General features: G+C 51.8%; 1 protein-coding gene across 1 annotated transcript in view; it reads right to left on the bottom strand.

The window, feature by feature from the left end:
• ATP8A2 (ATPase phospholipid transporting 8A2) overlaps positions 1-13587 on the bottom strand; it is a 437578-nt gene that overhangs the window by 40802 nt on the left and 383189 nt on the right. Inside the window, exons 33-34 of the mRNA XM_047756120.1 lie at positions 7956-8044; positions 1378-1482 (exon numbers count right to left, since the gene is read on the bottom strand). Of these exons, the coding sequence (XP_047612076.1) occupies positions 1378-1482; positions 7956-8044 (194 nt within the window). The remainder of the gene's footprint in view (positions 1-1377; positions 1483-7955; positions 8045-13587) is intronic.

Raw genomic sequence — 13587 nt, 5'->3', positions numbered from 1 at the left:
ACGGGGAGTTTGGGGTTAAGAGATGCAAACTACTACATTTGGAATGGATAAGCAATGAGGTCCTGCTGTACAGAGAACTATATCCAGTCTCTTGTGACAGAACGTGAGGGAAGATAACGTGACAAAAAGAATGTGCGTGCGTGTGTGTGTGTGTGTTTATAACTGGGTCACTTTGCTGTACAGCAGAAATTGACATAACACTGTAAATCAGTGATACTTTAATAAAAACTTTAGAAAAAAAATTAAGCTTCCTAAAGACAATGATTTTTGTCTTGATTGATAACTTCTTACAATGACTGCATAGCTGTTACACACTAAATGCTAATGGCCTCGCTAGAAATAAGCCATAAATACACACAAAACCCACAGCTTCAACTCTGTACTCATCCACCCTATATCCACCCCTTTCCTAAACTACCTGCAGTTATCTGAGAGGATATTCCTTATGCATCTCAATATGCTGGCTTCTCTTTCCCCCAAACAAAACAAACAATATACTTTGTTTTCACGGCTTTGAAAGATGGTACACGTGAACAGAAGGAGAACAAAACAGAATCCAGAGAGAACAGGGTCCCTAGAAGGGTTCGGCCTCCAGATTTCTGTTTCCCAAGCAGGTGTACGGGTTCCTTCGAAGCGTTTCAAGGAGAGTCGTAACTTTCCAGACGTCTGTGCCTCTAAGGCAGCTTCTTATCACACTGCACATTCTCCTCCGGCCCAGGCCAATTTTCTTTGGTAAAATTTAACCCCATGCAACCTGATAACATTTTAACTCAGGCAGTGAAACAAACCTACTCACAACCCAGCAGTGTGGTGGGAGGAGAAGGAGGCTGAGGCTCCACGAGAAATAGGGGTGCGGTGATGGGGGCACAGCCCTGTCTCCCTGGACCAGCCAGTACGTGTGTGATGGTCTCTCAACACCAGGAGCAAATAATAACTCATTAAAAACAACACAAGCCCCGCCTGTACTTGAAGTGAACGGCAACAAATTCTACGCGAATGACATGCATGCTTCAGCCTGCAAACCTCCATGGTAGGCACTCACCCTTTAGTATAATTGGGCCTGAGGGCAAAAGGCCTGGCTCTTCCACACTCTGCTAATACTGCAGAAACAGAACTTCGCCACCGTAAGATCACAATGCTATTTTTTCGATTTTCTGCATGTGGGTTGTTCTGTCCTTGTGCGGACCCCATAAAAACCCCAGTTTCCCCTGAGGGCAGGCCCAGGGGTCCAGAACATCAGAATTCACGTTGCCCCTGAGAGCACAAAACGTCCATCTCATTCATCCTGTGCTCACACTGAAAACTCAGAGGAGGAACGGGAACTGGGGAAGGGGGGCGGGGGTGGGAGGTGGGGGGAGGGGAGTCAGGCGGCCTCACCTCTTTCCGTTGCTGTCCCGAAGCATCGCTCTTCCCATCACACGAGACTTGGTTTCCAGCTCCTGCACCTCCTCCAGCAGCGTTTTTTTGCAGGTGTGCTTCACCCTGTGTCACAAGACAAAGACAGAAAGCACATGACCCATGAACGTGATGCAGCTGTGATGATCGGCTGGTCCCCTCTTGGACCACATCTGGTGCCCTCTGGCCCAGGCTTGGGGACACGGTGGAACATTCACCATTCCTGGGCCTGGTGAGGGCCCCACCTCTGCAACCTGGAAGCACCCCAGGTTCTGCAGAACAGACTCGGGCCATGAGGGTCAGCAGCCTCTTGTCGCCACAGAGCTGTCTGAGGCTCCCACGTGCAGACAGAAGCCCCGGGTTCCTGGAGAGTCATGGGCCTACCTCTAAGGCTCTTCCTGTAGGACCTCAACTCAGAAGATACTGCAACCCTCACCCCCGTGGACATGTGTGGGCCCCTCCTGCCACACCTGATGGGGATCAGGGAGCCTGGGCTGGGGGACGGCCTTCTCTCTCCTTCGGGGGTGAAACCAGTCCTGCTGCAGCGTGACTGGGATGGACTACAACGCCGGAGTTCACCCTTCTGTGCGAAGCCCTTGACCTGAAATTCGGATCCACACAAACACCCGGGCGCAGACTGCCTTTCTCATCTTGCAGATTCACCATCAGAGCCCATACGCAGCATCCAACACCTGGCAGAGTAACAGACCAGGCTGGCCTTTCCAGCCTGTAAACCTCAGGCCCAGTCCTCTTCTGGAACACCATTAAGAGGTGCCTGCAGGAGTTCCCACTGTGGCTCAGAGGGCTAAAAGTCCGACTGGTATCCATGAGGATGTGGGTTTGCTCCCTGGCCTCTCTCAGTGGGGTAAGGATCCGGTGTTGCCCTGAGCTGTGGTGTAGGTCGCAGATGAGGCTCGGATCCCGCGCTGGTGTGGCTGTGGTGGAGGCCGGCAGCTGCAGCTCCGATTCAATCCCTAGCCTGGGAACCTCCTTGTGCCACGGTATGGCCCTAAAAAGACAAACAAACAAACAACAACAAAAAGCCAGAGGTGCCTGCATCCTTTCTTGATTAAACTAAGGAGGACCTTACAGTGCTCCAGTCAGTAGCTGTCGATACCAAAGACTTCCCTAAAATGCAGGTTCAACAGAGAGCAGCTGGGTGGAAACGAACTGGGGAAGAAAGAGCATTTAAGGAGACATGGGCTAGAAAAGGGGAAAGAAAAACTGTCAAAGGAGAAAGGGCCCTAAGTGTGCAGCACAGGGCGCTGCTCTGCAAGCTTTCACTCCCGTGCGTGCAAGCCCACGCGGGCATCCTGTCCAGTCCCCAGACTCAGAGGCAGAAGAACAGACCAGCGTGTCTGCAAGGACATGGGACCGTGGGGTGGGACGTTCTGGAGACGCGAGCTGTTCCAGTGGAATCACGTCCTCCCTCCCGCCTTCCATCTTCTGGGAAAGAAGGTCTGTTAAGTCATCCACTGAGGCTTCGCGTTCCTGATGGAGAAGCAGCACTGGGGCCCCGCACCGCCCCTCCCTCCCCAGAGGGAACCACAGAACTCAGGCGGTTCCTGAGACCCGGTCCTGATAGGACACTGCTGTTCAAAGCGGAGACGGCGGGATTTTAATTTAAACATGATACGAGAAAACGTTTAACTTTTGGCTGGCGAGGAGAGTGTCAAAAAGAACGTGACAAGGGATACTGGTCCGTGTTCATGAACAGGCTGGACCCAGACTCCACCTTTGAGCTCATGGGCTTCCGGGGCTGTATCGACAAAAGCCGCCTGGGTGAGGGGCCAGCCCCCGTCCGCTCGGGTCCAGGGGAGCGTGTCTGGCTGGTGGCTTACTGTTTGAGGACCGTCCACACGCCATCATCGGCCCCACCCCACCCTTCAACCCCTGGCCAGCCCCCGGTGTCATCCTCTGCGTTGGGGGAGATGGGTGATGCCAAGAAGTAGGCTTGGGAGAGGAAGGCTGGGCCCTGGGAGCAGCGCACTGTCAGACCAAGAGGAAGCGGCATCTGACCCGCTGTGCCGAAGCCGCCCATTTTCACTCCTTCCAAGGTGGGCGTCTCGATGCCCCGAGGCGCTGCTTCTGTTCTCGGTGGCCGAAAGTGCACCCGCACCCCAGAGTTACTCAGCAGAGTTCCAGGAGTCCCACCAGCAGTTCCCGAGAGCCGGCCCAGGAGCCCGCCCCCCACGAGAGGACATAGCCAGTCCCTCCTCGCGAGGCAAGGGAGCAGAGGTGACGCCAGCAATTCAAACCCGTTTTCTCAGGAACCTGGACCCTTATGATAAGGCCTTACTTAGGCAAGTGATTCTAGGAACTTCCCTGTCAAAGTCTATGTGTGAATGGACTAAAACCTAACACTTACAGGCTTTAAAAGCCAGTCTCCAAGCCTCAGACACGGGCTGTAAAGGTGGATGTCACCATGGGCTTGTTCTGAGTCACAGCTCGGATGGACTCATGATCTGTGGACAGCTGGTCCTCGGGGCTCCGGGGCTGCCCACCCAACCCGACATCAAGAGGCCCGGTGATCTCGGCGGGGGGGGGGGGATGCTTAGCCTCTGTAAGAGGGTGTGGGAGCCACTGTGAGCCTTCAGGGAGAACGAGAGTCGCTCCAGGTTATGAGGGATTTTTGAAATAAGTACTTGGCTTAGGATCTTGAACTTTTCATCTTCTTGCTTCTGAAAGTTTCTTCTTGGCGTCTTTGTTGCTTTTCTGATGGAAGGAGAGGAAGTCAGAAGACGAGGCGAAATTCTAAAGCTGGATGAAAAGGTAAATTACAACGTGTTTCAAAAGAAATTAGTCTGGTTAGAAAGTTTAAAAAAAAAAATCAAGGCCCAGTTGTACACAGGAATTTCTTGTTACCTTTTATTTCCACTTAACTGCCTGCCTGGGATCATGCTCAGGAAATGAGGTCATTCTGGAACTGCTGAACGTATTGTGTGCTGACTGGTAACACACAGGAGATACCTTAGATAAAAGGAGACGGGGTCCTGCGTTCCGTGACCTTGAGCTTCACATTCTTTTTACAATAAATGAATCTCTCCTCGATGAGAAGGACACGGCAGCTCACCTAAGCACAGGCTGTCCTAGGTAAACATTTTGGAAGTGTGGAAGCTAAAGGATATTAAAAGTGTTCTGGGCAATTTCACCTTCATGCTTCTAATAAAAATATTCGTTAGCCAGGTATCACATATAATCAGTCGATGATTTTAATAAAAGATGTGTTAGTTGGGCCCCTCATGAAAATTCTGGTTAATAGAATAACAGAGGAGGTAATTCTTAGTGCCCGAATCTGACTTAAGGCAGTGTAATAATGGATCTTCCTTCCGAAAGACGAGACTTCAAGGAAAAAATGACTGAATTGCCTCATGCTCGGTTTTCTTTCCTTCCTTCCTTCCTTCGTTCCTTCCTTCCTTCTTTCCTTCTTTCTTTTTTTCCTTAACAGTGTATGTCCTGAAACGGGAGAGAGATTGGGCAAAGAAAAGCCGGAAAAGGCAGGTAGAGGCAATAACCCACTTTCTTATTCCGTACAGAAATATACACGAAATATACATGTACAGAAATATCCAAGGCCTGCCTTGTGCTCAAATTTAAAAGCTCTTTCAAGACGGAGTTAGCCATCAAAAGGTAAAACAAAAGCCCAAATCATTAAGACTGGCCCAAGGCAGGTTGGCAGAACCCTGGCCAATTCCCGGAAGGTTCCAGATGCCGCCTCCAGTGGCCCTGTCACAGCCACGTTCTCCAGCGGCCTCCCGACTCCCCATCACTAAACTCTTCTCCAAAGACTGAGGTGCTGCCCGCACATCACGTCTAAGAAACGCTCCAGGATGTGCAAGAAACGGCGGGCCGTTTTCTGGCCCATGGGGACAGACACTTGGGTTCACCGTGCAGCTCGGGAACACGGGACGTGTTTCACACGGCGCCAGGGCGGAAGGAGAAAGGACAGTTTGGTCCTGCGGCCTCATCAGGGATGAGCGATTCAGGATGCGCTCTCTTCTTGGGAGATGCCTCCGAATTTACCTGACTCAACCACAAATTCTTCGAGCTGGGAGCAGAGCAGGAGACGCGACGTGGGCCCCACGATCAGAGGGAAAGTGTCCGAATACGCTCGCCCAGCTCTTTTTTTCCGAGGAGAGGAGTGACTACAGTTTAGACACAGGCTGTGTATTACAAAGGGAGCTTTGCTTTGGGCAGACACGCCAGGTGAGAGGCTGGCGATGGCCTCCTTCCTGGTCGCCCAAGGAAAATGAGGCCAAAATGCATTTCGGGAAGTGCCTCTGGAATTGGGGTGGGGGGTGGGGGCTTTCTCACTCCTAAGAAGAGAGGTGCTCTGGGCCCTTGCGGGCCCCTGCTCCTACCTGGCTGGCCGGCTTCTTGGAAAGGAAGTGACTTTTACACTTTCCATATGGTGGAGCTGGAAGCAGTGCCATTTGATTTATCCTTGTTAACATGTAAATAGCGCTAATTTTACAGTCCAGGAAACCCCCCCACCAAGCCCTGTTTGAGGCACTAGATAATTTGCTTTTTGGTGACTGGGAGCTTCTACTTGGAATGTACTGGGAAAGAGCCAGAAAACAGACAAGGAGGCAGAGACAGTGACGTGGGCAAAGACTCTCAGAAACGGCAGAAAGACACTTCTGCTAACCCTTCTCGTGGAGACACACAGGCTCAACAAAAACACTTTTTTCTGCGCTCTTAATTTAAGAGAGTGGAATGAAAATAGGGCGAGATTAATTTATAATCTAATTACTAGTCTCGACCAGCGTACACTGAAAAGCGATCTGATGTAATCAGAACTGTGTTGTTTACCTAAAACTAACTTGATTATCTCGCAAAACTGAAGCAATTGGGCAAGGTAATACATTGTGCCACAACTGGGCTGTGTTAGGACAGCAGATCAAAGAACTAACATTTTCCTTTCAGCTCATTTGTTGGACTAAGAAAACGTCCTTCCTGGGTATAAAATTATACCCTGTTATCAGGGTGTAATCATTTCATGGCCCAGGAGTCTGCTTCTGCTATTTATAGAATACAGTGTTAGCAGATAAAATGGAAGTCATGGTACATCAAGGCATTTAAGAAAGTGTAGCTTTTGAATTTAAGAGTTGCAAAGCTTACTGAAGAGAAAAAAACCCACCCCACATATGTGCTCTAAAGTTCTCTCTCTCCCCCTTTCTGCATTAGGCATCAGCGGCCGACAAGATAATGCCAAAATGAACTCTTCCCAAAGACTTCCTTAACCGCTGGGCAAGAACAACTCTCACAGTGTGGGAGGAAGGGGGAGAGAGCGTGAAATCCGATGTCTTTTCTTGGAAGTTTGGGACTAAAGTCTCCATTCTCTATCTCAGGGCCCCCGAATAACTGCACGTTGCCCAAAGTCAAGCCAATCCAGGGGTCTCGGTTTTCAAGGAAGCTGGCCACTGTAGGGGGCGTGAGATCTACCCCGCACAGAAGTCAGCATCATCACACGGGGAATGGTCCACCTTGTCCTCCTGGATGATATGAAATTTACATGGTCCTAGAACTTAGCTTTATTTTTTTTTCTTTTTTTTATGTTGTATATAAGATATTTAGGAAACAACATATTTGGAAACATCAAAATGGAGCACAAATTATTTCCTAGTGAATCTTTGCTGTAATGCCATCTTTTTTTTTTTTGTCTTCTTTTTTGCCTTTTCTAGGGCCACTCTCATGGCATATGGAGGTTCCCAGGCTAGGGGTCTAATCAGAACCGTAGCCGTCAGCCTACACCAGAGCCACAGCAACTCAGGAGCTGAGCCACGTGTGCAACCTACACCACAGCTCACGGCAACGCCAGGTCCTTAACCCACTGAGCAAGGGCAGGGACCGAACCCGCAACCTCATGGTTCCTAGTTGGATTTGTTAACCACTGCGCCACGATGGGAACTCTTATAATGCTGTCTTTGTGATTAATCTTCTCACAGACTTGTAAACTTCTTATAATGAGAAGAATGAGAGCAGAAGGATTCCTACTGTGAATTATTTGGAAAAACGAAGAAAACTTCAGTCCCAGCATTTGGTGATTTGAAATGACTTACACACACACACACACACACACACACACACACACACACACCCACACCCTATAAGCAGGGGGTTTAAAGCCAGGCTACACTTGTGATCACTCAGCATTCGGTGATTTGAAATGACTTACACACACACACACACACACACACACACACACCCACACCCTATAAGCAGGGGGTTTAAAGCCAGGCTACACTTGTGATCACTCAGCATTCGTTTTTAGATACAGGAAGAATGAATTTCAAGCTGTTTCTTAAACACGATGGAATGGATCTGTACTTAGAAACTCTCCCTTATCCTCCTAAACACACGACATTCTTCCTGACTTCACACAGCCTGACTCCTTTCTGTCTTCTCGCATCCAGGTGAAGCATAGGTTAAAAGAAACAGGAAAAAAAACCCAACCCAACCCAGCATCCTTTGTATCGTTGTTGGCAGGTGGCAGGGGACCATGGCAGGGGACAGCGGGAGGACACGGGGAGACGTGGGGTACCGCTTCTCTCACTTACGCTCTCCACGCTACATCTTCCATCAGACACGCGGTAGGAACCAGAAACAACCCCAGCCAGAAGTGTGCAGAGCTCAGGACCATAGCCGCCTGCAAGAGACAGAGAAGCGACACGTGTGTCAATACGCTCTCCTTCCAAAAAAAGAGAAGCGCCCCATCACGCAAGAGCCCTGGAAGGTGTTACATTCAGTGGAAGGTGTTACATTCAGTGCAAGTTAAAAGATACACCTGGGTGGCGTGTGATGAGCACTGTACAACTATAAATGTGATAAATTCATTGAATAATAAAAAAAAAAGATACTCCTGGAAGGATGTAAGGGGATCGGTGGGTGACACCTCACCCAGATCCCCATCTGCTCCCGTCGCAATTCTTGCACTTCCACCAGCCATGTCCCGCTTTTACAAAGGGCTCCAAGCTCTGCGTGGGTCAGAAGGCTGCCCTCCATCCCTCCCCCGGAGAAATGCTGGCGCCCCCAGACTCCAGCGCAGCCCACTTCCCTCCACTGGTCGTCTGTCCACGTCGCTTCGGCTCCTGGTCCTCCCTGGCGCTCACTGAGGCAGCCGGCCCCTGGGTGCAGGGCGGAGCCATCCTCAGGGCCCAGAGGAGGAGGGTGAAGGGGTTGCGGCCCTGGCCTTTGGGGATCTTCAGGTCGCTGCTGCCTCCTACCTCACACGTGGAGTACAGGTCTCCAGGGCTGAGAGGGAGGTCAGGCCACTCACAGCCTTAGCAACACGCGCGTGCGCTCTGCCGCATCAGTCCCCCTCTCGGAAGCCACGCTGAGAACACAGGTAAAGACGCGAGAGCAGGAGGGTTCAGAGCTCGGGACCGTCCAAGAGCGCAGGGGACGGGAGCCCCGGACGTGGGGAGATGGGATGAGATAGCGCAGAGGAAAAGCACGGGGCAGAGCCAGCATCTGAAAGGGGCCCGCCCTGGCCACAGGGGTGGGAGCAGGATTGGCCCGAGTCTCAGAATGAAACCCGAGGACTTAAATCCCAACAGCGCCCCCCCAAAGCTGTACGTGTTAAGCAGTGTGTGTGTGTGTGTGTGTGTGTGTGTGTGTGTGTGTTATCGGCATACATCAGTGTGCAGCAATAGACACGGAGAGGTGTTACACGTTCTGTTTGGGGACTTCCTCCTCCCCTTAAAAAACACACACCTTCCGGGGCCTCAGACACGGTGCAGTGGTCCAGGCTTGGATCCGCGGACTCCGTGGAGACGATGGCCCCCGCACCGCTGTGGGCGCCTATGTCAGGCCCCTCAGAGAGCAGGCTGCGCCGTCTGCGGTTTTATTCCCGCCCCCCCCCCCCCCCGGTTTGGCCACCTCTAGTCCCTGGTTCTCCTTCAGAACACAAACAGCTCACACAGAAGAAAAATGCGACTCGCAACCCCCCTCCCCCACGGGGCCCAGCAACCCCCAGGAAGGATTATCTGGCTCCTTCAGGCAGCTCCAGGTGTTCACGTCCAGCCCATCCCCGGCGGACCAGCAGCCCCGGCCAGGGCGGTACCTGGGGGGCTTGCTCAGCTACACGTGGGGGACACGGCCGAGACCACGTGCTCCGCATATATATCAAAGAATGCAGTCAGTTAAAAACCACATTTCACAACGATCCTGTACTATTTAAAGCAGACGGTGAAACTCAGTAAGACTGCTTCTGGCTCAGGGAAATCGAGAAAATGACCTTTGAACGGGCCTGTTGAAAAGAGGAAGCCCCCTCCCCAGCGGCCCCAAGTAACACGGAGACTGGAGAAGCTGTGGTTTTGTCCTTGGTTTTTAAACCTTGGAGCCACGAAGACAGAGTGGACAGAACTAATTTTAAAGGCGTGTCTCCAGGAAGGTTTCTGCGGTTGGTCCGATTTTCACAGGTGGACCGAGGTTCAAGGTACTGAAATCCTAAAGGCCGCGCGGCTTTTGGCATTTAAATTTCGTTAGATTGTTCCTGTTCTTTTAGCATAACAAAAAAAATGTTTATGGAGCTGGGCTAGGTGACAAATGGCACTTAATGACTCCCCCTCCCCCCTCCAAGTACTATTGAGGGAGGTTTTTAAAGCATCCTTTTGATGTGTTCACGCCCCCCCCCCCCCCCAGTTAAGAGGTCTTTAGCAGGCTAGGACTATTAACCACTTAGGTGCCAAATGTATAGGAACCCACTGCAGGAAATTAGAGGGAGGTGAGGCTGGGTGAGTGCAGTTACTTCACAATGAAGACACAGCTGGTGGGAGCCCAGAGAGGGTCAGGGCTGGCCGGATGCTGCACAGCATGGGAGTAGGAGGCAGGGACACTGTGAAACACATGAACTGGGGTTAGCACTCCCAGTAGTTTCTGGGGGCTCCTCATCACACACACACATAATGTCCACGGTGCCCAGGACCAGCCACCCACGGACAGTGACAGATGAGGGAAGGGTCTAGAAAGGACTGAGCTGGGGAAGGTCAGGTGGCAGGTTGCGGGGTAGGGGTGGGGGCGAATCTGAGACACAGGGTTGGGGACGGAGAAGACAAGCAAGGGGAGCAGCTCCCCCACGACAGGAGGGGCCCCATTTAATCCTTCATAGTGTCCACTGCACACGAGAGAACCTGCAACCTCCCGGGTACCTGGCCGGGGAGCAGGGCCCTCAAGAGCCAAACCTACTCCCTCCCTAAGCACGAGGCTGGGCTCTCCCAGGCAGAGGCGAATGTCTCTGAGCTTAGAGAAAGCACAGGGCTCAAGGCACAGATGTCGCACCTGAAACACTGGTCCCCTAAAACAAGAGCAAGGGAAAGAAAATTTGGAGGATGTGTAAAGTTATAAAGACAAACACAGGGAGTTCACGCTGTGGCTCAGCAAGTTAGGAACCCCGGCTAGTATCCATGAGGACGCAGGTTCAATCCCTGGCCTCGATCAGTGGGTTAAGGATCCGGCGTTGCTGTGAGCTGCGGTGTAGGTTGCAGACTCGGCTCGGATCTGGCAGGGCTGTAGTGTAGGCTGGCGGCTATAGCTCCGATGCGACCCCTAGTCTGGGAACTTCCACATGCTGCAGGTGTGGCCCTAAAAAGAAAGACAAGAAAAACACAAAAAAGCACAGGTGGGAGGAAAAAAATACTCCAGCCCCAACAGCAACAACCACAACAAAACCAAAGCAGACCCATAAGCAGAGTTGACAGTGGACAGACTAAGAGACTCCACCTTGCAATTGCTGCCGCCTCTGCCTGGCTCTGGCCCAACCCCTCCCCACTGAGTTTGGACAACTGTCTACACCTGTTTAACTCCTGCTCTAAATAAGCTACAGGATGTCAACATCTGCCCAGCGAGAGGTCGGTGCCTTTGCTGTCAATCTCCACCTCTCACTGGCCATCCCCGCCCTGCCTGTGGCCACACGGCTACGTTTTGCTGATTCCAGCATGTCGCATAGATGGAAAGATCATTTGTTTTTCGGCATCCGGTTCCTTGAACCCCAGCTCATGCCCCGAGAGTCATCCGTGTTGCTGCAAGTACCTGTAACTCTTCCTAAATGTTTCTGACAGCGTCCACTGTGTGACTTTGTCACAGTTTGTGTGTCTGGCCTCCTGTGGGTGCGTGTTTGGGTTATTTCCAGTTTGGGCCAATTGTTAGGGATAAGGCTTGTACACGTCTCGTGTGTGTGTGTGTGTGTGTGTGTGTGTGTGTGGACACACCTCAGGCCATTTGCTTCTCTTTAGCACAGAGTGAAGAGGGATTCAGAGCCGGAAGTTCCCGGAAACTATGCTGGCCTCAGGTCTCCTCTGAGACGCGTGGGTGGCAGGGACCACAAACCGAAGACACCGAATCATGGTTTCTGCTGCTGATAAAGGAGCAGAGTCCTCGGGTGGCCTGACAGCAGTGACCCTGGAGGACCACCTCGCCAGCTTTTTGACTCGACCTGAATGAACTACTACGTAATTAACAGATTCTGGGCACGCCCACCTATACCCTAAATGGGAGATCCTTTATCTCAGTGAAGAGGCTTCGGCCCCCACTCCTTTGGGCATTTAGAATATCTGCAAAAATGCCAAGAGAACCTAGATGTGTCTGTTCTAAATTAGGGCCAAACAACAACAACAACACAAAAAAAAACCACCTGATAAACAGAACACATCCTTCTGGATCTTTCGTTTCACCCAAAGATTTGAAAAAGATCATTTCCTATTAAAACTAAGGACAAATTGTCCAATAAATTTGACTCACTTCTTTTTTTTTGGGTAAAACCAGAGTCTTCAAATACATATTTTGGAGATGCCGCAGGCTAGGTCCCCAGGCCTCCTGGGGGAGGGTGTGTGTGTCTCTCTTTGACTGTCCGAGGCATTTCGTGGAGAAAGGAGTTAATTAACGAAAGTGGATTTAACAGTCACAAATACACATCTGGGACCAAAAATAACTGACACCTCTGACAAGCAATCACGGGCACAGGATGTGCAGGGGAGCTGAAGCGGGAGCTTACTAGGATAGGAGCAGGTGTCGGGGGCCACACGAATGGCCCTGAGTCACCAGGCTTCAACTACACCACAATTTTCATAGATCACAGCTTCACACGAGCCCTGGACCAAGATTTGCTCAGCTTCCTGCCCCCTGGTTTCTCGGGTGTTCCTCAATCTATACCCCAGAATGGATACAGAAGAGTCAGAGGAAGGAGCCTCAGGGCAGAGACAGCTCCTGGAAGACAGGCCCACTGTGGTCCCCTCCCTAAGTCACAGACAGCATTTGCGGGGAGCAGGGGTCTCGCGCCCAGGCAGTGGCCTGGGACCACAAGCTCTTGTTGGGCTGGGGGGTTTCTCAGCAGGGCAGCAGTGATGGAAGAGCAGGCACTCTGGATGCAGAGGGACTTGGGGTGAAACCATGCCTTGATGCCTTCATGGGACACTTACACAGGGCCACTGCCCTCCACGTGTCTCCATCTCCCCCGCTGTAGGAGCAGGACGGCAGAAGCGCCTGCCGCACGGGGCTGGGTGCCCCGCAGACGAGAGCTGTGCTGGCAGCCAGCCCTGGTCACCAAACCCCAAGGAGCCCTGAGCCGAACCTTCCAAAATAGGCACACATTTCTCCCTTCCTTGAAGTCTAGCTGCCTCCCCCAGCCCCCAGGCGTCTGCACTGGGGCCCTGTGCTGATCTGGAAACAGCGCTGACTGTAAAATGACTTCGAAGCAGGCGGTGAGCTCAGGGCCTGGCGCAGGGCACCGGGCGTCGGGCCCGGCCAGCTGGCCACGCGCCATCCCTCTGCTGCCTTCCTGGAGCAGAACCGTCAGGGACCCCTTGATGAGACATTTTCTCCACTGTTTTCTCTCACTCTTGACAACTGCCACTGAAATTGAGCAGTGGCTCACGGTCCCCAGGGACTCCTTCTGCGTAGCGCGCTCTCTCTCTTTCTCACTCTTGCTATTGCTTTTTTTATGGCTCCTCCAACCAAAGTTCAGACTGCTTTCAGTTACTTGACAAAAAGATTCTTGGGGAGAAATGACTGGCCTTCATATAGAGTTTACGACAGCCCAGTGAGCACTGCAAATGACCCATCCAAGGAGAGGCTTGAGAAATTAGAAGAACGTGTTCTACTTTTAAGGTTGCTTTCTTTCCTTCATGAAACCAGAAACGTCATGGCAACAAGCCATCTGCCTCCCCACCAACCTCTGAGTGGTTCTGGAGCTTG

The sequence above is a fragment of the Phacochoerus africanus genome, chromosome 13 (genome assembly GCF_016906955.1).
Source record: "Phacochoerus africanus isolate WHEZ1 chromosome 13, ROS_Pafr_v1, whole genome shotgun sequence".
NCBI classification, from domain to species: domain Eukaryota; kingdom Metazoa; phylum Chordata; class Mammalia; order Artiodactyla; family Suidae; genus Phacochoerus; species Phacochoerus africanus.
Note: the sequence above shows the minus strand (reverse complement) of the source record. Positions and strands in the feature narration are given on the sequence as shown.